At 41.1% G+C, this 23017-nt stretch overlaps 1 protein-coding gene across 3 annotated transcripts in view; it reads left to right on the plus strand.

Annotated features, from left to right (window-relative positions):
* The first annotated feature begins 354 nt into the window (after positions 1–354).
* Positions 355–23017, plus strand: part of lnx1 (ligand of numb-protein X 1) — a 43299-nt gene continuing 20636 nt past the window's right edge. For 2 of the 3 annotated variants that reach the window (XM_061683153.1, XM_061683154.1), the window contains exons 1-3: positions 355–537; positions 6087–6450; positions 6566–7009. In XM_061683153.1, the coding sequence (XP_061539137.1) occupies positions 6164–6450; positions 6566–7009 (731 nt within the window). In that variant the 5' untranslated portion in view covers positions 355–537; positions 6087–6163. Of the gene's footprint in view, positions 538–6086; positions 6451–6565; positions 7010–12700; positions 12910–23017 lie in introns of those variants that run through there. The other variant, XM_061683156.1, reaches the window with a different exon arrangement.

Genomic DNA, 23017 nt, shown 5'->3' on the forward strand with positions numbered 1-23017 from the left:
CAATTTAAAAAAAAATGTTTGACTCATTCTCTCAAAAAATCTGACGTTTTCTCCCCAAAAGATTTCCTCATAATATTACTACTGCATACAAGTAAGACTCCTACTTTTACACTCGAAGAAACACAACCTTTTCGAATAAGATAATGACTTTTTGTTTTCCAGGATTCCATGTTACCTTGTGTCTTTTTGTGGTGCTGTTTCGGCAAAATGCTCATCTCAGTTGAATCTTTTTCTCATCAGCCCTGCTAGGTGATCAGGTTGATCCGGTTCTTCTCTTGTTTACATTTTCTCTGGCTCCACCCCTGTCTGCGCTGCCACTTCCTGCTTCATGCTCACCTTTGCCTGTCATAGGTGAGCCGCCGCCTGTGAAGTCACTGCGGGTGAAAGAATTTCCCCAAAGAACAGCAGTGCCTGGATAAAGTTTCCCGACCGACCCAAGCAGACGGGGGCAAAGTCCTTTCTTCCGCCCTTTCTTCTGCCGTTTAATGTTACAACATTCTACCTGTTCAGGTGAACTGCAATTGCTCATGAAGTCATGTAAGTATACTTTTGTTTTCTATTTTATCCCCACCCCAAAAAAGAAAAGAAAAAAAAAACCATGTTCTCTTAATACTGTACACGTTGATTTAAAGTTGTTCTAAATGTTGTCTCTGTTCTGGTTTGGTTGATATGTGTTTGGATTGTGTATAAGAGAATGTTTGGTACACAATGTTGGGATTTCAGTCATCTGTTTGGATGTTAAAGACACTTGAAGAGGCTGTCACATTTGCCTGCAGCTGTTCTCTTTGACTTATGCATCACCCTGCATAGCCCACGTCTACATTAACATTTATTTATTTTTTTAACCTGGCTAGACGGCCTGCGTTTACTTTGAAATCCTTGTAAAGTCACCTTTGACACCTAATTAGCCATCAAGGCACTGTGATATTATGTCATAGGTGAGCGACAGTTTTTGCACATGCTAGATAGAAAGTTTACTGTTACAGCTGTAGATTTTTCCCTTTTTAGAAGAACAAAAATGAACAGCTGGAAAATGTAAGATTAAATTTAAACTAATGAACAATTTTGCAACATTAAGCACGGTGTTCCTATCAAGGCGCCAGCACGCTAACATCCAAACTCCTCAAATGCTAATGTTGTGGATGAGCATCCTTATTTAGTGTGTGGACTGTTTGTAACTCTTATGTTGTCCGTTTGTGTTAAGGTTTTGCTGGTAGCAGATTAAACCATGGGACACTTTAAATGACATTTAAACTTTTGAACCATTTATCAGCAAGTTGACAAGATTTTCCCAAAAATGACAGTCTGTCAAAACGCTGGATGTGTTTGGAATGGCCACTTCTACCTGAGAAGAATGTAGCAAGAATTTTGAAAATCGGATGATGGGTTCCGGAGAAATTGAGGTTTTTTTTGTGTGTGTGGGGAACTATTGGCCTTTTTGGAAGATATCGCGTATAAGAAATCTAGTCAGAAATCGCCTTAAAATTAGAGTAAAACAGTATAACTTCATTCTTTCTCAACATATCCCCTCAAACCTTTGGTTACGTCTGCTTCTCGGGGAAGCTTGTCCGATTAGCTGACAAGTTTAAGTCAAAGCTATCCACCAATAAGCCAAAATTTCAAGGGGTTCTACAAGCCGATGTGCCAAAATTAATCACTTGCCTTAAAAACCTAACTTCAAAATTCCAAAAAGATGGTCGCCACTTCTCACGTTGCTAATCTATCGAGCCAGCTAGCTATCTAACTCGTTATATCGCTATCTACTGCAGCTATCTTTATAAATATCTCTATCTAGCTATCTATTTAGCTTTCTATCCTCTGTAGCTAGATATATATCCAACTATCTATGTCGCGATCCCATTAGCTAGCTACCTAGCTTTCTAACAAGCAAGTTGTCTTTTAACTGTGAGAATCTACAGTATACTAAAAGTGTGTGAATTTGAACTTGAAAGAGCTTGAAGTGGATTCGACCATAGTAAATGTTATTTAAAAAGAAAAAAAAAAAAAGTAATCTGACTCCCTGGAATTTTCCATGATTCAGAGACGTGCCTGAACAAAAAAGTGACTTGATTGTGTTTTGGCATGCCTGATGTTAATTTGTTGCTCCGAGTAAATGTTTAGTTTCATGTCCAAGCAGAGGTGCTCACTCATCCATCAAATACGCTGCCAGTTAGCACAAAAATGTCGTTTTGATGTAATCTGGCTGAGGGTAACCAATTTGTTATTTGTATTTTAAAGAGTTTTTGCAGCAAACTTAGATGCTAGCTGCTTGCTTAGCCTTGTTAGCAACATTTTGCAGTGCTGTTGTCTGTAGTGAATGCCAGTTAAATGCTGTAGTTCCAGTGTTTACATCAATGCGTCAATTTGCGTCCCTCTGGGAACCATAAATACCAGCTACTTCTCTGGAATGACTGACTAAAAGGTGCATTTTTCACTCAGCTCAGCTAGCTTTTAGCTCACTAATATGATTAAAAGTAGGAACATGTTTTCAAACTCGGTTGGTCTTAAAACCAGAGTGTAAAAAAAGTGGAAATTAGCTGACATGGCAATACTTATCCTGATTAATTTGCCAGGTTGTTCCATATTATGTACCCTCAGAAAAACAAACAAGTGGTTGCCTTGAAACGTGATTTTTTTACATTTTGGCAAAATATTTGACTGATTTTGGCCCTGGAAAAGGTGAAAGTAATTATCCCTATATACGGGTACGCACATACAGATTTTTAACATTTACGTAAACTGATTTTCAAAATGTGAGGGATCCCACTTATGAGTTTTTTGTTGTTAGGTTTATTTTATTTTATTTTATTTTATTTTTTATGTTTTGTGTACTCCAGTCCAGATCACCAACACAGCACAGCACACACAAAACGACATCAACTCAGTGTTGACCGCATGTATAAGGATGTGCGATCGTTAATATTACACAGGTTTAACATTTACAATTGTCGGCCCTGACCGTTTTAACTCTTAACACCACTACACCTACACCACTGGATAATCGCTCAGGACAATCTTTTGGAGACATCCGACAATCGGGCCTTTTTTTTACTTAGATCGGAAGAGAGGAAAAATGCATAAATCAGGCTCGGCGTTTGGTATGTACCCAGCCTGTTTAGATATTAAGAATTGGTATGTGTGACCCTGCTTTACGATTACTGTATAAGAAAAATGCTACAAATGACTGCTTGCGCCTGAGAAGTGAGTCTTTTCACATATCCACATTTTACGTTCTTTTTGTAGCATTACTGTCGGCATTTTACTTGTTATACTAAAAATATATATTATATTTTGTTATACTAAAAAGAAAAACACACAACAAAAGAGGGCAAATCAACAGCAAAGCATGAACATATACGCTCTTAAACAAACTGAAACATGAGCCTGTCATGCCGAGAGCCTTTTCCTCGTTTTGTTATTACAAATAACAAAGCAAGGAGTGATTACTTTGCAGTCTTGGAGTGTTTGTGTATTAGATTGCGGGGTGAGTTATTGATTAAACGTCGGGAGTTCAGGTGCAGGGTGAACAACCGCCTTATCGGACCACGCCGATGTTGCCCCTGCGCGGGTGTGTGCGCTCTGTGGAGGCATGTGTGTGCGCCACGTGCATCTCTCTTCACGCGTTTGTGTGCTTGGGAAAAGGCTCTTATTGTGTTATCCTCATTCCAGATGCAGCTTGTATGCCATTAAGCAGTCACTTTTGTTTATTCCTGTTAGTGGAGTGCAGTGTGGAGGACATAGTTGAGAGTGGAGGAGACTGAGTTAACCTACTTTGATGTACAACAGTTGTTCACTGACCAAACTATAATGTATTATTATTAATAGTAATAGAAGAAGTAGTAGTAGTTGTATTAGAATCATTAGTATTAGTATTATTTATTATTTTTTTGAATGGGTATTCTTCAATGGATGGTTACATTTTATTATATTACTTTATTTTATTGTACTGTATTTATTACTATTTTTTTTAACTGTGTTATTTTATTCTTTTGTATTTATTTTATCTCGTCCATGTATTTTATGTCATTTTATTTTTACATTTATTTCATTTTATTTATGGCTCCAGTCTGTTCCACAAAGGTAATTTAATAATAAAAAAGAATTGTTGAGAAAAATGTTACAAAAATAATAATGTTTGCTCTCTTGAAGCTATTATATTCAAACCAAATTAAATATAATCTAATGAAAGAAAAATGTTCAGTAATAATTTACCTAACTGTATTTAATATTTATACGATTATTTAGTATTATAGTGCCAATCCATTCCATAGTTGTTTTAAATAAAATATTTTTGTATTTGAACATAATTGTTGCAATTTGATGTATAAAAAATAAAATGTACGCTTATAAAAATAGTTTAATTTCAAAATATAATTAAAAAAATTAGATCTAATCTCTAATAACGTTGATTCTTATTATTGTCTTATTATGGGGCCAATTCATTCCACAGTGATAATTTAAGTAAAAATATCTTGTACTGTTTACGTGGTCTTAAAGCTTTTTTGGTTCAATCTGGATTATATCCCGTTTGCACATTTGGCAGCAATTTCATTCAAAGAGGGAAAATCCCATTTAGCGTTTCATGTATCATCAGCTCAGGCTGTAATTTGACAGTCTATCGTAGGATCTCATTTAGTTTCCTTCTTTTGGCCTGTAGAGTGTTGTATGTGTACCACAGACAGTGTGATGCTGCAGCCAAGACCAAATAACGGGGTCCTGAAAGCAAGCGGCATCCCGTTGTTTGAGCCCCATCGAAATGCCCGTTGCCAAGGTGACGTTTGTCTGACTGAGCCCATCTGTTCGCGGCCTGCTTTCTATATGACGCAAACCCGTGTAGCAACAGAACAGACAGAACTGGCATGTCGGCTGCAAACATGTTGCTCAGTGCAGGGAGGTTTTATAGCTGAGCAGAACAGTGACACCTCACAGAGAAAAAGTTCTGGGTTTTTAATCCGTCTTTGTTATGTGTTAATTTACATTGGGTTATGGTGATCACGCTAGAGTTGAAGTGAACCGAACTGCACCAGAGTTCGCTCGCAAGGGTAAAAAGACGCACTTCTTTATTTGTCAGGTGAGCACTAGGATTCGGACGATAGCGTTTCCACTTGACCAAATGAAACGCACAATCTGAGCAACAATGGTCCGTGTAGGATTAACACTTGAGTTGAAGTAAATTGAACCGCACCAGAGTTCGGTTGCAAGGTGACCAAGACAAACTTCTTGCCTTGTTCGGTGCATACTAGGATTTAGATGCTCATGTTCCAACGTGACCAAACAAACCTCGGTACAGTCTGGCCCATGTCTTTGGTCCGTGTTGTGTTTACTCTTAAGATGATGTGAACTGAACCACATCAACATTTGCTTGAAACCGGACGGAGAAGCACTTCTTCAAGTGGTCTCGGTCTTCCTCAGGGTTCGGATAATTACATACTTGACCAAACCAACCAAAGTATCAGAGCGGCACTGGTCAATGTCTTTGAGCCGTTTCACTTGAGCTAAAGTGAACCGAAGAGCACCATAGTTCACTTGCAAGGAGACCGAGATGCACCTCTTCAAATGGTCTCAGCCCGTTTGTTTGGTGAAGGTTTGAGATGATATAATTCACACTTGACCAACCCAACCACACTATCAGAGCGACACTGGTCCGTGCTTTCGACCCTTGTAGTGATCACACTTGAGCTGAAGTTAAAGGAACCGCACCGGCGTTTTCTTGCAAGTGGAATGAGATCACATGAAGGGGTGGTCTCGTTGTGGATCTCGTTTGGTGCGTACCAGGGTTCAGAGGATTGTTTGCACTTGACCAAACTAATTGCACTGACACTGGTCCATGTCTGTGGTCTATGTAGCGATTACACCTTAGCTTCCTTTCTGGGTTCGCTTCTTCTTTCTGCACCAGAGTTCAGATGATAGTGTTCACACCTAACAAAACCAACCATACTATCTGATCAACAATAGTCCATGCCTTTGGTTCTCACTTGAGCTGAAGTGACCCGCGCAAGAGCAATTTTTTATTAACTTTATGATATAGAAAATGTATCTATGTACAGGATTTCTTGACTGATGTTTCATACCTTTTCTTTCTCTAGAAAAGTCACCCTCCGATGTCTCCCGCTTGTGTCCTCCACCTGACCGGTTCTAACCAGACCTGCAGGCTCAGCTCACAATGGCGGAGGCCTCCCCACCGGCTCTAAACGACCCCGTCTGCCACATCTGCCTGCAGCCGTTTGTCCAACCGCGGGACACGCCCTGCGGACACACCTACTGTGGTGTGTGTCTCGCCGGCTCCCTGCTTGAAAGCAACCTTTGCCCGGTTTGCCACGAGCCCCTCGTGATGCAGAACTGTGAGAAACCCAGGCTGCTGGTGCAACAAATGTTGGAGAAGATGACTGTTGCATGCCCTGCCACTGAAGTCCAGACCCGTGGTGACCTGGAGGACCCGATGAACAACAGGTAGGAAAGAGCAAACACCAGCGGTTGTGAGTGTGATTACTATTGCAACTGCTGCCAAACACCAAAGATGGAAAGTCAGTGAGCTGGTTTGTATTCTTTTAAAAATTGTCCAAAGCATTATCAGCCGGCAGCCTGAATCAGCTCTGGCGATGGAGGATGCCCCGCTACCCCCCATTACCTCATCTGATTCCGGGCGTCAGTCACCGCGAACGGACCTGTGCGTCTCGTGCGGCTACAGCCACCAGCTGGAGGAGAACCACGAGTACCTTTACAAAGACGAGGTGGACAACGACCTGATGTGCCACATCTGCCTGCAGCCGCTCATCCGGCCGCTGGACACGCCCTGCGGGCACACCTACTGTCAGGAGTGCCTCACCAGCTTCCTGCTGGAGAGCGACTTCTGCCCGGTGTGCCGCACGCCCCTCATGCTGCAGAGCTGCAGGAAGCCAAGCTTGCTGGTACACAAGCTGCTAGACAAGCTGACTGTGGTTTGCCCCTTTAAGGATCACTGCACCGAAGTCCTGGCCCGCGGTGATATGGCGGACCACATCAAGTGCAGGTAAGGAGGGTGATGCGGTAGTTTATCACGAGGCCCTTGAAGCAAATTGTTAGGGCAATAAATACATAAAATAAAACAATGCACATTTAAACGAAGTATATGTAAAAATAAATATATATGTAAAAAAATAAATACAAAAGAAACATATGTCCAATAACATGTTTTTAGAAATTAGGAATAAAAAATAACAATTTAAAAAAATAGAAAAATAACAATGAAGATGTAAATGTAAGTAAAAATACGAATAAAAGTACACAAATATGAACATAAAATTGAAAAAGATAAAATACTACAATAAAAGATAATACACATACAGTAGTGAAAACACAACTAAAATTGCACAAATAAAATTTAAAAAAACACAAATAGAATACAACTCTAAAATAACAAATATAAAAACAAATAAAAGAGAATATTTCAATAAAAATAGAAATCTAAAAAAGGAACAACAAGAGAAAATTACATTCCAATTCAAACAAATAAATAAATAAATATTCCATAAACATAGCAGAAATGTAGCATTTTCCACACAAAAAAAACATAACCATAAATCTTAACTTTGTAGAATTCATTTAATTAGCCTCTCAAAAATCTGTATGTTTAATGTGTTTTAAATTTTCAGCATGAAATCCTATTGAAACCTTACGAGATGAAGCACACACCCATAAAAAGAAATTTAAAAAAAAAATACATCTTGGAAAAAAACATTAAAAAAGTAGCTTCTTATAGTAAGATGTTTCACAAGGGGTACTGTACTGCATTTTCAGCACATTTCTTTCTATTTACTCTGTGTTTAACAGACTAACCACTTTCTTCTAAATTGTTAAACTCCGGCTTCTGTGCCCAAAAGGGAAAGCTTTCATCCAAACTAACACGGCCCCCGTGTTTATCCAACATTAAGAGCACTGTGTTTTGGTTTCCTTTTGGTTGGGCTGTGTTTTCATTAACGCTCATTAGCACTCGGCTAGCCTGAAGGCCTCTGGGATGATTAGTGCATCTCAGCAAGTTTATCGCACACGAGCAGCATATCCTCAGTCTCGTTCACTGTTTATGTAGGGGGGGGGATTATTTTGTGTTTTGGTTGGGGCTTGTTGTTCTTCATTTTCAGGTTAAGTAGTGGCTCATATGCATGAAACAGGACCGCCCCCTCAAAACTTGCCAATTTAAGCACTAGATTTAGATTTAGATTTAGAAAAAGGGTGAAACGTGTGCTGTAATTCCTGAGCAAGGGTTTTTTTAACGAAAGCGTGAAGTTGTATTTAGACACTTTGGAACCTGCTTTAAGGAAAAAAAGGCATGTGTCTCCTTTAAAACAATAAAGTGTAAAAAAAAAAAAAAAAAAAAAAAGGACATTGTAAAATGCTAAAAAGATCCACCTTTGACAACAAGCGACAGAGGCTAGCTAGTGGTTAGCACTAGCATCTTACGTTAGCAGTGTTAATTCACTTCTCGTCACATTGTCATTCTAACACCCCTTGTTAAAAATAAAAATAAAAAAGCCAATGGTAAAGCAAGTTAATTCTTTGACACTAGCTGTACTAAACCCTAATAGGCTAAGCTGGAGTCTTGCAAGACTTTGTGACGTTTCACCTACGATACCGGCATCAACCGTAAGGCTTACTTGTAACAGTTGAAACATACTTTACTGGAAAATATTGTTGAGTTTTCAGATATAGTTTATATATAATTTACACTGCATCGCTATCGGGTCATTAAAAACTCCACCTTCGACAAACAAGTGTTGCAGTTGACTGGTGCCTGACTCGCTATCAGTTAGCACTAGCAGCTAACAGCGTGCGATATCTTCTCTTGTTACATTGCTGTTCTCTTGCCCTGGTTGAGGATGCAAAAAAAGCTGACTTAAAAGCAAATGAACCCTTAGATGTTCGATTGGTTGAAGAACACCAAAACCAATCCACTGCATGGTTGCTGTAATTATGGATTTGACGGCTCCCAAACTTGCCTCGGTTGTATTTAGTGCTGGAGATTAGAAACAAAATCGAATAACTGCTAAGTTGACTTCAAAAATTGGTCGCTGCAAAATTTCTGCCTCAAAGCTCCACCGGGAACCAAAAAAAAACCAAAAACCTTCCATCCAAACCCATTTTTGCGCCGCCGGAACTAATGTTTCACATGGAATTTTTTTGCAGATGGATGCAGTGTTGGGCCACTGATAAACTTTGCCAAAAATGACAGGAGTGTCTGTGATTTTCGATGTTCGATTGGTTTTGTGAGCCAAAACAAAGTCTCGTGGGATTTGCTTACAATAAAAGGAAGTTTTTATTCAACTTTTCATGTTTGTCCCAAAAGGTCTGTTCCGACCTTGGCAACGTAACTCGCTTTATACGTCAGTCAAAACATGCCGTAGTCTATCGTTAGCCTACGCTAACACGCGTGTTTATTTCCTGTACCTTTTTTTTTTTTTTTTTTTTTTTAATAAATCAAATCATATGTAAGCCATTTATTTGTAAGGGTAATGTTGTAAGATGAGTTTGAGTTGATATTAAACTGTTTTGGGGTGATAATTTGTGTTTGTTGATAAAGAACATCCATCCATACTGTGGATTCTAATTTTCACTTCACTGTAACAAGGAAACTTAGTAATTGCTGTCACAGTACGCCTTGAAAGTACAGCCCGTCCGTGATGCTTTGCACCTCGCGTTGCTTCTCGGGGGGAGGGGGGGTTGACGGCGCATTCTCACAGTGACTCTGAATAGGAAGCAATTATAAACCATTCCTGCATATGACCCCCCCCCCCCCACCTTCCATTTCACAGTGGGAGGGGCTGACAGCACCGTCAGGCCGATATCTGGCAGCGGGTCAAGTGTTGTCATGGCTGAGACCGCCGAGCCGCGCCATCTGGTCGTATAGCTGCTTTCACCGCTTGTTGAATTCTGCTTGATATTGGAGCGTTGATGAATAGTTATTCGAAGCAAAATCAAATACAAAATGCATACAATTTTAATCCAAAGTGTTCGTTCTCCCCACAGCTTTGTTGATGACTGATCATGTCGGAACTCGCAGAGAATTCAATCTCGTGTAGCTGCGAGTGACAGCAGAAACCTGTTGTCACTCGCAGCTCCAATGCACACTGCAGTAGGACACATGATTAGGGACACTTGCCATTTATATCCAAAGCAATGGCTTGATCAAAGTAAGAAAAAAGTGCATCCTCTCATTCCATCATGAGAGGATGCACAAAAAAGTCTCATAGAACCCATGCCCGAAATTGAACAGGAAGTCAGGCACCTTGGTTTGTTTGAAGGAGCCAGTTTCGCCAGGTTCGTGTTCGTGAATTCGCCCAAACGAGCCCCAATCGGAAGCAGGTGTCCTCAACGGATGGACGATCCTCATTTGGTAAGATTTTCGCCTATACCATCTAATGTGGGCGGAGCCTGGCATTAGAGAGCGATTATCATTTCTGAGATTGACTATGGAAAAGGGGAAACTAATAACTCACCTCAACAAGTTGTCACCAATATTTTGAGTACAATGCCAAATTGTATGTTCCCTAACTGCGATTACTCATCTCTTGCATTGTGTATATAGCTTCAATTCAAATATCATTTTAGTCAAAGTGACGCTAATATAGTAACATGGCAGGATGATTATTACAGTGAAGTGAATTAGATGAGGAATCGGGCTGCCGTGGGTGAAAAATTAACAAGGAAAATTGAGAAGTGAGCACCCCACCGTGTCGCGTTTCGGAGCATTAATGTAGAAACCTATTAAAAGACTCCTGCGGGGGCCACGCCGCTTCAAACTGCGTTCCGTCGCAATTTCCATTTCCACGCGTACTCTGCGGACTGTTCAAATAGGACAGGAAAATGTAATGTACGCCACAGAGACACATTCAGTCTGTAACCAAAGCACGCCCATGCGGACTAGTTTATTTACGCCCTGTTGAAAGCGACAAGAGATGGAGAATGTGTGATATCTAACAGGTCAAAAATAAATAAAATATGTTCCCAATTGTTTTACGTTTGCAATTAAAAACCAAATAATTTCATACCACAAACGACTGTTATTGGAGACTTTTAGCACCAGAAAAGTAACTTGTTCGTTACCCGACCATCACTGTACGTAGTATGTTATCGTTGCGTAGATATTTTCCAATGAAAGCAGCATAATTCATAATTTGACGGCTTTAATTTAGCAAACCAATTTTAACAGTGTGCATCAATTACACCGGTACGGTCTAGCATCTGCGTTATTCACCATTCATTTTCCAAAGTTGTCAACAGTCGGTTCATGAAGATAAAAGTGACAACGCTGTGAGCCACATTGGTTGCCGCGAGGGGACAAAAGGCAAAACTCTTTTATTTTCTGTAAACAGGAATAAAAAAAACTGCAAACAGTTCAAATTTAACTCTCCAATTAATGAAAGACAGCAGCTCGGGAGCTTGCGGTGAGTCCTTAGAACATAGACACAGAGATTCAAGAAGGAGTACATTTTTGACTGATATACTTTAACGGTAGTCAACTGAAAAACGTGTTACAGCGGTAAATAACCAGCAAATTATCAGGAATATAGGAAAAGAGTAGACATCTTAAATCCGCACAAATAGCGTAATACACGCTAGGGGTTGAACCGATTAAGTCGACTCGTCGACTTTACTACTCCATTTTGACGTTTAATGCTTGAAGTCAACTAATCGCTAATCACGTGGTTTTGGCATCTTGTCATTTCCACTCGCCAGTCTTAGACAGACATACTGACGGACAAACATACTGTACTGGAGGCTCAGCTCGTCTCTCGGCTTCTCAGTACGGCAGTAATATTTGGTATTATTTACAGATGATAAAGGATATATGGCTGTGAGTATTGTTATATGCTCGGTCACGGAGCATATTAAACTCTTAGGTCAAGGTACCGCTGTACTGTGAACAGCAGCTCCCATTCCCGTTTTTCACATTGGTTCCCTATTGTGTTTTGCTCCTGTAGTCTCTTTCGCACATCCAGAATATACAGTAAGCAGGTTCATTCCAGCCATCACACCAATCTGCTGCACAGCGAGCAGCCCATCGATGAAGAGGAAGGAGGGGGGGTGGGGGGGGTGATTTCCTCGTCCTCCTGCTCTCTCTCCTTCCCTTCAGAGGCCAATGCAGAGGTTGTACACGTGTGTGCGCCTGACTCTGTGTGTGTATGTGTGTAAGTGAAGAGCCAATAGCAGTAGCATAGCATGTAGTCACCCCCCCGCCCCCTTTCCCCGCCTGCCTCTATTTGGTCCGCTCCATCTCACCACCATCACCCTCCCTCCTCTTCATTGGTTTCTGCTGCAGTATAAGTCACAGCCTGCGCTCTTGTCACTAACACACACACACAGGGATGGAGACAAACACATACACGCATACGAGCGTAAATCCTCTTACAACTGGCCGCTGCCCAGTGCAGATTAAAGGGGGAGCTGCACGTCTCCGATTGTAGTCCAAATGTGCCCCCTTGCTTCTTTTTCTTCTTCTCGCACTTTGTCCTCTTTCTCCCGTACCACAGTGGGACCTTCTTCTCCTCCTTCTCCTTCATCTTCTTCATCATCTTCTTCAGACTTCCTCTGGCCCGCCTGAAGCAGAGGACCAACCTGCGGGACTGAAGGGATTCATTCTGGCGAGATAAGGGGGTGGCGACAGGGGTTAGTGGACGGTGGGGGGGGTCTGGTGTAAAGTAGTGGAGGTGGAAGTGGAAGACGAGGAAGGGGGGCAGGAGGGTGGCTGCGCGGGGGGGTGGGGAGTAGTTGGAGAAGACGAAGCGTGAGCCAGAAGAGCGCGGCGAGGAGCCAGCGGAGCAGGGAAGGGAAGGAGCAAGCGACCATGAAGGCTCTGCTGCTCCTGGTTCTGCCCTGGCTCAGCCCGGCCAACTACACTGACAATTTGGGCAACCTGCACATCCTTTATTCCGAGCTGTGAGTACAAACGCGCCCCTCGTGCCGTCAAACCATAACATCAACAACCCCCCACCACCACCACCCCCTCCCACCTGCCCATCCTTCCCATTCCATCGCTCCACCTGTCCATAATTGTGTGAAAACACTATTTCCTCCGCCTCAAGCATCCTCCCATCCATATAGTATGATGACGAGAAGCTGGGCGCATACCGTAGATGCGCTTGAGCCTGCAGGTAGTGCGTTGTGCACTCCAGGACTGTTTGGATGCTGCAGCTTTTGGCAGCGACAACCACTAAAACTGCCACCGAGCCACCCTTGATGATGCGCTTTTTTTAACACACAGCGCGCTTCAGCTTACAAACGCGTCCCGAGTGATTCAATTTTGCCCACCAAATTCACGTTTGGGCTACTCCGTCGCTTTGTTTCATAGTGATATCAACACATCTTATAAACAAACAAGGTAGCACGGTGGACTGACAGTTCTGAGATTCAGGGTTTGCATCTTGGCTCTGTTCTCCCCACGCTTGCGTGAGTTTTCTCCCGGTCGTTCGGCTACCTTCCACATCCCCAAAAATGTTTGGTTCATTTAAGATTCAAAATTTTCCAGAGGTGTAAATGTGAGCGTGAACAGTCGTTTGTTTATATGTGTACCGCGATTGACAGGTCACCAGTTAAGGGTGTACTCTGCCTATCGTCCAAAGTCAGCTGGGATAGTCTCCAGCCCACCCGTGACCCTAATGAGGATATACAAAATGGATGAATGATTGGTTCAATATGATGTATTTGTATGCAAAAATACATCAAACACAGTTGTACTGTGATCAGTTGCCAATAAATGACTCAATTGTTTTGCCAAATGTAAGCAAATCCCCTCATTTGCCTTTGAAAGGAAGTCACTTATTGAAGCTGTTGTCGACGTATTGAAGAATTGATGAATGGCTTCAGAAGAAGGCAGCACGGTATGGTAGTGGTTAGCCTGTCTGCTTCACACTCGGTAGATCTGTGTTTGAATCTCCACCGGAGCGTCTCTGTGTAGAGTTTGCACGTTTTCTCCTGGGACTTCCTCCCACATTCCAAAAACATGCATGTTAGGTTCATCGAAGACTCAAAATTATCCGTAGGTGTGAATGTGAGTGCGAACCTTTGTGTGCCCTGTGACTGGCTGATGACCAGTCTGGGAGCGTAAGCCGCCTCCGGATGGATGGCTTCGGAAGAAGTCTACTTCCCCAGTCAGAGTATCGTCAGATGAGATTAGACAGGAGGCTATAAGGTCACTTCCTGTGCTTTTTACCCTCCATCTGCCCGCACATACGCCCGCTTGGCTTCTAATGGTGCCCGCTTACTGTTATGTGGGTCAGTTGGAGCGAGGAGAGCTTCGGGGCAAATAGTCATAGTCGGCGGGGGAAGCGTCTGCCTCTCATGACAGCCGCGATTGGTCGATTGGGATGTGACGGACAAATTTCGGACCCCGTGTTTTTCCTGCTGGTTGGGAGAGTGGCCGCGCTCCATTTTTCTTCAGCGTCCGCACTGACAGGACGAGGTTCGCTCCGTTTGCCTGCTCGTCTTTCGGCTGTCATCCTCCAGGGTGTGTGTCTCGTACAGGGTTTTTACGGAATGCAGTGTGCAATTTTATGGACATAAAGGAAGTGGAATTTCTGAAATGGAGAAATCATTGTCTTCATTCAAAGAGCAAAGCAAGAAATAAAAAGACAGCTGCAGTCCGATACCGCAGGGTAAACATTAACTCTAAAAAAATCCATCCCTGTTGTCAAGTACGTAGTAAGGCATATTTAAATTATGTGTGGCACATTAAGCTTATGTGAGTCAAGCTATGTGTACCTTAACAATCACATGCTCGCGTAGTCAATACAAATACTCTCAACATTACGTGTGGCATAACGATTGCTTGACCGTGCGCTCAAAACGATCACTCTAAAAGCTATATGTGGCATAACAATCACTCGTCCGTGTAGTCAAAACCGTCATTCTCAAAGCTACGTTTGGCATAACAATCACACACTTGCGTGGCCAAAACAATCACACTCAAAGGGAGGTGTGACATATCTATCACATGCCTGTGTAATAAAAAAAAAAATCACTCTCAAAGCTACATCTGGAATAAAAATCACATGCTCCTCTATGTGCCATAACAATCACACATCCGTGCAGTAAAACGATCACACTTAAAGCTAGGTGCGGCATAACAGTCACACACCTGCTTACTCAAAATAATCTTGCTCAAAACTGCATGTGGTATAACAATCACGCGTACTCAAAACAATCACTCTCAAAGCTATGTATGGCATAGCAATCACAAATTATATATATATATATATCACTCCCAAAGCTATGTGTGACATAAGAATCACACATTTGCCAAAACAAGCACACTTAAAGATAGGTGTAGCGTAACAGTCACATGTCTGTGTAGTAAGGAAAAATCACTCTCAAAACTACATGTTCAATAAACACAGTCCGCTCGCATTGGCGCCAAGTAGGGCAGTCACCCATCAGATAGATGGAGCTGCTCTGAAAAAAAAGGTGCGCTGATCGTAATCCCCATCACCGCCACCTACAACGCAATAGTCTTGCTACGGCACAAAAAAAACAATCGAAGTGGGTTTTCTCCGCAAGGGCTCAACTTCTTAAACGCTACCATTAGCCCGGCGACTCTCGACCCTTCAGCCCGCATCTGCAGGGTGTTTGATCACTCTTCAGCATGAACGCACCCTAACGGGATTATCAACCCGGAAGGCACGCGCTAGCTGGATCTTTACTGTACGAGTCACTGGTTTTACAGCAGAGGTTCCGAGTCATAGGGTCATAGCAACTCATGACTCAATCTCTTAACTAATTAGACTTTTTGTCCAGGCCCCTGTCTCACTCTATCTAGACATATGGAGGGCTAAGGTGTTATGAAATCTAATGTAAAAAAAGCAAAAAAATATTGCCGCATACCTCAGAAAGGGAATATAATGGGGTTTGTCACAATCCCAAATCATTATCCTGTCAATGTTTGCCAACATTAAAGAAAAACTATATCTCCTTAAAAGTTAGGAGAAATACTCATCAGAAATGTCATGTAAAATGCCAAATGTTGTGAGATCCTCCACGGAATCAGAAATTTCACAAATGGACAACTCGGTCGATTTGAGGTTAGCACATTTAAATCTGGGTTCGAATCTCAGTTCTAACATGTCTGTGTGGCATTTACATGCTTGTGTCGGTTTTCTCCGGATGCGCCTCCGGCTTACTCCAACATCCCCAAAAACATGCAAAAATGGTCCATACGTGGGAATGGTTCTTGGTGTCTACATGCCCTGTGATTGGCTGCTGACCAGTCCAGGGTGTACCCCAAAATCATCTGGGATAGGTTCCAACTCAACATAAATAAAATTTAAAAATCTAGTAATCTCGCAGTAGACGCTCGTTAGAAGACATTCAACGGACGCGTGTGCACAGCGAGACCATCTGAATCATGCATGCCGCATTCATTTATTCATGCGGCGAAGTGAGCGTAAAGTTGGCCTGTTCCCCACCCTCCGTCATGCTAGCGGCAACAATTTTTACTCTGTGTACACATTGTTACCTCGCTATATGGCGGCCCTGCTATATCACAGATTTTGTTGTGGAATATATCGACAGTACTGTCGGTGGAATCCCAGCTGGAAGGCTTCTGGTTGTAAACCTAAGCACCAGGGGAAGTTCCAGACCATTCAGGAGAATGTAAAACTCTTGGATATGCTTCGGGAAGGACGGCGTTAGACGGCCGTTGTATTGAGTAGGTTTCATTTTCAGTTCCCTCTCAACATAACAACTGGCTTTGGAACTAGATGGCAAGGTTCAGTTCCTCGCTATATTGCATTTTATTCCACATTTTTACAGTATGCTTACTGTAATGCTCTCGCATATGCGTGAAAGTATCCTTGATTTTTACCAATTGCAGATTGGTCCGTCACGTATCCCCTGCGATGAACGTATGTATGTATGTATTTCCTTCGCACAGCAGCACCCTTTAATACCTGCTCCCGAATCATTGAAGTGCTTTTCGTCGCCCAGATGGCTTAAAAAAGCTAAATCTGTTGACGTCCGCTTACAAACGTTGGCTCTTTGCGGCCGGTCACAGGGTTTTTCCTTGGCTTCTTTTTGGCTCGTCGGCAGCAGGGTGTAAGTGACGGCGGGGAGATAATTCTTCACGCGAGTGCCGTGAGTGCCAGGGCTTCGAGGTCAGGGTTGGCCCGGGCTGGCCGCCTGTCAGCACGTGGAAGGGCGGTAAACCGGGAGGCTGCCTGGGGGGCCAGGGAGGCACGTGGGGTAGAAATGGAGGACAAAGCATTCTCAATGATGGGTCTTTATGTGTTGAGAGGGTTACAACAGTTCAAGTCAGTGAAATTAGCCAAACTTTAGGGGGAGATATTGGACAAAAAGATCTTGACAAGGGATACAGCTGATGGTCTCGAGTGAGAATCAAAACAATTTTACTCCTCTATTGAATTGGTGACCAATTGTTTTTTTTGTTTTTACTTTTGTGACGATGGACAATTGCGCTGATTTCTCATTTTTTAGTTTTACTTCCGTGATGGGTGACAGTTCCAATGTTTTCTTGTTTTACTTCCGTGATGGACAGTTAAGACATCGTTTTTTAGTTTTACTGTAGTTCTGTGATGATGGACAATTCATCCATTTTCTCAAATTTTTACTTTGACTTCCTGTGATTGGCTGCCAACCAGTTCACCCAAAGTCAGCGGTGATAGGATCCAGCTCACCCGCGACCCTAATAAGGAGAAGCGGTAGAAAATGGATGAATGGATAGTTTTATTTTTGTGATTATGGTCAGTTACTATTTATCGATTTTTTCTTCAGTGATGATGTTTTCTCATTTCTTAGTTTTACTTTTGTGATGGTGTTCAGTCGAGGCATTTAAAACAATTTTTTTACATCTGTAATGGTGGACAGTTAACAATGTTTTCTCATTTTACTTCTGCGATGATGGACATTAAGACGTTCACGTTTTTTGTTTTACTTCTGCGATTTGGGTCACTTACAGTGTGTTCACTTTTTCTTCTCTGAGAATGGACAGTTGAAACATTTGTCATTTTTTCATTTTACTTTTGTGATGGTGGATACGTACATTTCTTTCTCATTTGTCCCCTGTGATGGACCATTAAAACATCTAATTTTCTTGTTTTACTTCTGTTATAATGGACAGTTACGATGTTTTCTGGCTTTTTGTTTTATTACTATTATGATAGAGAGTGATGACATTTTGTCATTTTTTTGTTTTGTTTTACTTCTCCGATGATGGGCAGTTTTGACATTTTCTCATTTTCCGATTTTGCTTCTGCGGCGGTGGACAGTTGAAATTTTTTTCTCATTTTACTATCATATTTATGTTGATAGTCATCATTTCAGAAATACAAAACTGGGGGGGGGGGGGGGGGGGGAAATGTCGCCCTTTTTCCAGTGTTTATTTCCATGATTTAGGAAAGTTATAGGATTAGGGCCTTTAGCATATTCAGAGAGAAGCCAGTGTAGTGGTTCACATAGCTGAATGGGCTTGATTCCCACAAGATGCTCTCTTGAGATCGAGTAGCAACCAGTCCAGGGTGTGGTCCCTTGAACGGGATTAGCGGGAACTTCCAGTACTTCCTGTGCACTTTCCTGTGGTTGGCTGTTAGGAGACACCTTCACACTATAAAAGCTCCCTTCCAGTGCAATCACGAGACCGGCCCCGCTCATGATGAGACGTATTGATTGGGCGGGAAAGCCATGAGTCAGTTTAGTAAGCATGCCAAACCTGCTGAGCGCGCGCTGCAAAGGAAAAGAAACTGCAATCATTGTCAACGGAGGTATGTGTTCCCTTTTTAGTTTGACGTTAAAGGAGCAGGAGGTCACACACACCCTGCAGAATCCCTGCATCATTTGTTATTTCCATTTTCGGAGATCAAAAAAATTTAAAGTGTTTCATATTTGAAGTTTAAGATCAATTCAAAAACTTTGCTAACTAGTGCTCATTACCAAATGTATGGGTCACATAAACACGCTCAATTAAATACTGTATTAAGATCAATCTCAGTCCTATGGCCCGTCTTTCAATTTCATATTTTTCATCTGAGCCTAAATTTCAATTATTAAAAAAGATTAATTCTTTAAATTATTATTTTTAATAACGCTTCTGTTATTTTGCAAGTGGATTTGACCTGTTTTTAAGTTAAAATGCTGCAAAAAAAATCATTAAAAAAAAGTTTTCTGTTGGCTTAATTTTTCTTCTGTTCTTTTTAGTATATTTTTTCTTTTCGTATGTGCAAATTCAGTTTGGAGTTTCATTTCCAAAGTTTCCCGTTAACTGTCTTTCGTCAAAGCGAGAGAATAATTTTTTTCCCCAAACTTGAAAATGGCAAGATCAACCGATCCACAGATCCCGCAGAGCCTCACCTGAATGTCGCCTGTGTAATCCTTGCACGGAACCTCGCCCCGAACGCCTGCTGCTCCTCGTGCGGCATACGGGATGAACGTGCGCATCGGTCGGATCCAATCAGCGCGCCCTCCTCTGATTAACACCTCTCTAATTCGCCATTAACGAGATTACTCTGCCGTTATGTGCCGTTCCAACACAACTGCATAGCTGTGCAGAGTGCGTGATGACGGACTCACTAATTAGCTAATTCGACCAAGGCTGTTTTTAATGACCACCTGCATTCTTGTTATACACCGGAAATATTCGGTACGGGAGTAGAAGTTTATCTGCATCACGCTCAGGCTACTCGTCTACTCTGTAAACAAAGACCGTGCAGCTCAGCCTCTGGCTAGCGGATGTCATGGCCAGCAATATCATGCTTTTTCTGTTGCAACCTAAGATGCCACAAGATGGCACCAAAGCCCAGGCTAATAGAAAAGTAGTAATTGGTGTCAAGGACGTTTGTTAGTGTGATACATCTCGACTATATTGGAGGAGCAAAAGTTAGTGTTTTTGCGGCATGGGAAAGATTTTTCTGGTGCATTTTTTATTTTTTTTTTATATCAAAACATGTAACGTGTATTAGTGTGTTATCTAATTGAATTGAAAAAATATGTTACATTTAACATTTATTTTAAAATGAAAATCGCAGAGAAGAAAATCTAATTGAATTAAAAATAATAATAATCAGTAAAACTTTTGTTACAAATGGTTGTAAAAATTAACCATTTTATTTTGCGAAATGGCCTTTACGTTTCAATCATGCGTAGCAAATATTTACCAATTTTTTTAGCCTAACTGAACGATATGTAAAATTGAATATAATCCGTGTTACTTCCCGATGATGTCACTTATTTTCCTGCACCAGCATGCAGTCGTTTACTGCATTTGCAAATAAAATGGTGTTCAGTGGTATCGGTCACTTAAAATTAGATGTAACTTTAAATAATTTTTTTAAATCCAAGTACTGCACCAGTCTTATATCTGCATTCAAATTACCGTTGGCAGCTTCTCCAATGAATATTCTTTCACATTGTTTATCGCTCATTCTTCAGTGAGAAATAGCTGCAGGCATCATCTGGGCTGGCAGAGAGACTGCAGATGTTTTCCCCTTAGTTTTTTATTTTTTTCCCCCCAACTCGGCTTTTTACGTATCAGGTGTCGCTAATGTATTTCCCGAGAGCTTCACAAAATTGGCCTCCAGAGTCCCAAATTAGTAACGACGTCCGCTGACTTTCTCCGATCAATAAGCCAGAGACAGAGGAACAGGCGGGACTTCACTTAGACGATTTGTGTGTCGATTTGTTGTCGGTTGGCAGCCAAACAAAAGACGCAATTTTTTTTTTTTTTCCCGAAGCGATGTCATGTGAAAATAGCGGAAGAGAAAACACAATGTGAAAGTGAATACACTAGAGAGAAACAACAAACAATACTGTATAGTGTCACGTCTGGAAAGCATACACTATTGCAGCAATACCAGCCATGCTTATTTCCCTTGCGCCTATTGTCTTTGCGCTGTTTGTTTCACAACTGCTAATTGCCTCAGCCAATAGAGTATTATAGAACATTTTGATGCAGATATGGATAATAGGGATAAAGGAAAGCAACACTGGCTTAGGCTGGCTTTACAAGACGTGGTTCAATTGACGCAATTCCGATATTTCCCCCAGTGGGGTTATGCGTGATCCGAATCAGATGGTGGTAGATTTTTTTTAACATTTGAATTCTGTGACAATAGATAGATACCGGTGCATTGTTTTCTCATTTGAATTCAATGACGATGGAAAGTTACAATGTTTTTTAGTTTGATTTCTACGACAAAAGACAGTTATGAGATTTTCTCAATTTTAACTTGAATTAATGTAATGGTAAACAGTTTTGAGATTTTCTCATTTTTTTTTTTTATTTCAATGATGATGGATCGTTATAACATTTTCTCCTTTTTTTAGTTTTACTGTGATGGTGGAATTAAATTGTATTTCTTTGACAATGGACAGCTGCTACATTTTCTCTTTTGTTGTTGTTGTTGTTTCACACGATGATGGCCAGTTGCAGCCTTTTCTCATTCATAATTTTATTTCTGCAATGATAGTCATAACATTTTCTCATTTTGCTTCTATGATAATGGCCGGTTATGAAATGTTCACGTTTTTAACTTTATTTCCTGCGATGATGTGCATTTACGACATTTTCTTGTTTTTTCCCGTTTCATTTCTGCGACGACAGACTATCGCAACATTTCCTCATTTTACGTTTGTAACAGACGGTTACGAAGCCTTTACCATCGTTTTTCTTGTGTGATGTGAACAGTTTCTTGTTGTCCCGTTTGATTTCTGTGATATTTGACAGTTACGTTTTCTCGTTTGACTTTTGCGATGGACAGCTACGATGTTTGTTTGTTTTTTACATTCTGTGATGTGGACGATTACAGTGTTTCCTCGTTTTAGGACAATGATGGTGGACAGAATCGGTTTTTACTTTTATTTCCTGTGACAACATTTTCTTTTTTTTAGTCTACATTTGTTATACATCTTTGATGATGGACCGATATTATCTCATTTTCTCTCTGTGATGATGGACAACTACGACATTTTCTCATTTGACTTTTGTGATGGACAGCATCTTTTTTTAAATTTTAATTTCTGCTGCTATAGTTATGATATTTTCTCAGGGTTTTTTTTTTTTTTTTTTTTTTTTTTTATGACATTTTCACCCTACCATTTTGGAAGTAGCTGCTAAAAACTGACAGTAAAGACCCTCGCAACATGTGGGAATGCAACTCTTTAGACCCACAGTCATCTTGGCAGCTGTGGCGGTTGGGGTGGCTTAGGGTGGGGGCGGGTGGGTGTTGTGGGTTAATTTGCGGCACGGTGTCGGTCGTCAACTAGGGAGCAGAGAGCGAGAGTATGTGGGTTAGGACGGATAATCCATTCGCGCCCCCCCAAAGAGGATTGGAGAGTCTCACATGCTTTGATGACTTGTGAGCCGGGTGTTTATTTTGCATCGCAAGAACATGGCTGTTTGTATCACATCCAGGCACACCCAAGAGCATTGTGGGTAATTGTGACTGCACTTGGAGACGAGGGATAACAAGGGGGGGGTGAGCTGGGTACAATGTTTGCTCCTTTTTACTTCTGTGATGGACAGTTATGACAATTTCCTGTGTTTCTGTTTTATTTCTGCAATGATGGACAGTTAAATTTGTTGCTTTTTTTTTTTAAAGTTTCGTTTCTGAAATGATGGACAGTTACAATATTTTCTCATTTTTAATTGAATTTCTGCGATCATAGACAGTCATAACATTTTCTCATTTTTGTTTTTATTTCTATGATCATGGACAATTATGATGTTTCCTTATTTTATTTTTGTGATGTTTTTTGTTTTATTTCATTCCTGCGATGATAGACAGTTACAACATTTTCCGTTTAATTTCTATGATGATGGAAGATTTTATAACTGTGATGAAGACAGTTGCAACAGTTTCTCATTTTTTATTTTATTTCTGCAATGATGGACAGTTGCGACGTGTTCTCCTTTTACTTTCTGTGACATTGGACATTTACAATGTATTATCTTTTATAGTGATGGAGTTTTTCTTTTTTATTTTATTTCTGTGATGTTGGACAGTTACGATATTTTCTCATTTTAAATAAAATTTCTGCAATCGTG

Source organism: Phycodurus eques, chromosome 8 (genome assembly GCF_024500275.1).
Source record: "Phycodurus eques isolate BA_2022a chromosome 8, UOR_Pequ_1.1, whole genome shotgun sequence".
In the NCBI taxonomy this organism is placed as follows: domain Eukaryota; kingdom Metazoa; phylum Chordata; class Actinopteri; order Syngnathiformes; family Syngnathidae; genus Phycodurus; species Phycodurus eques.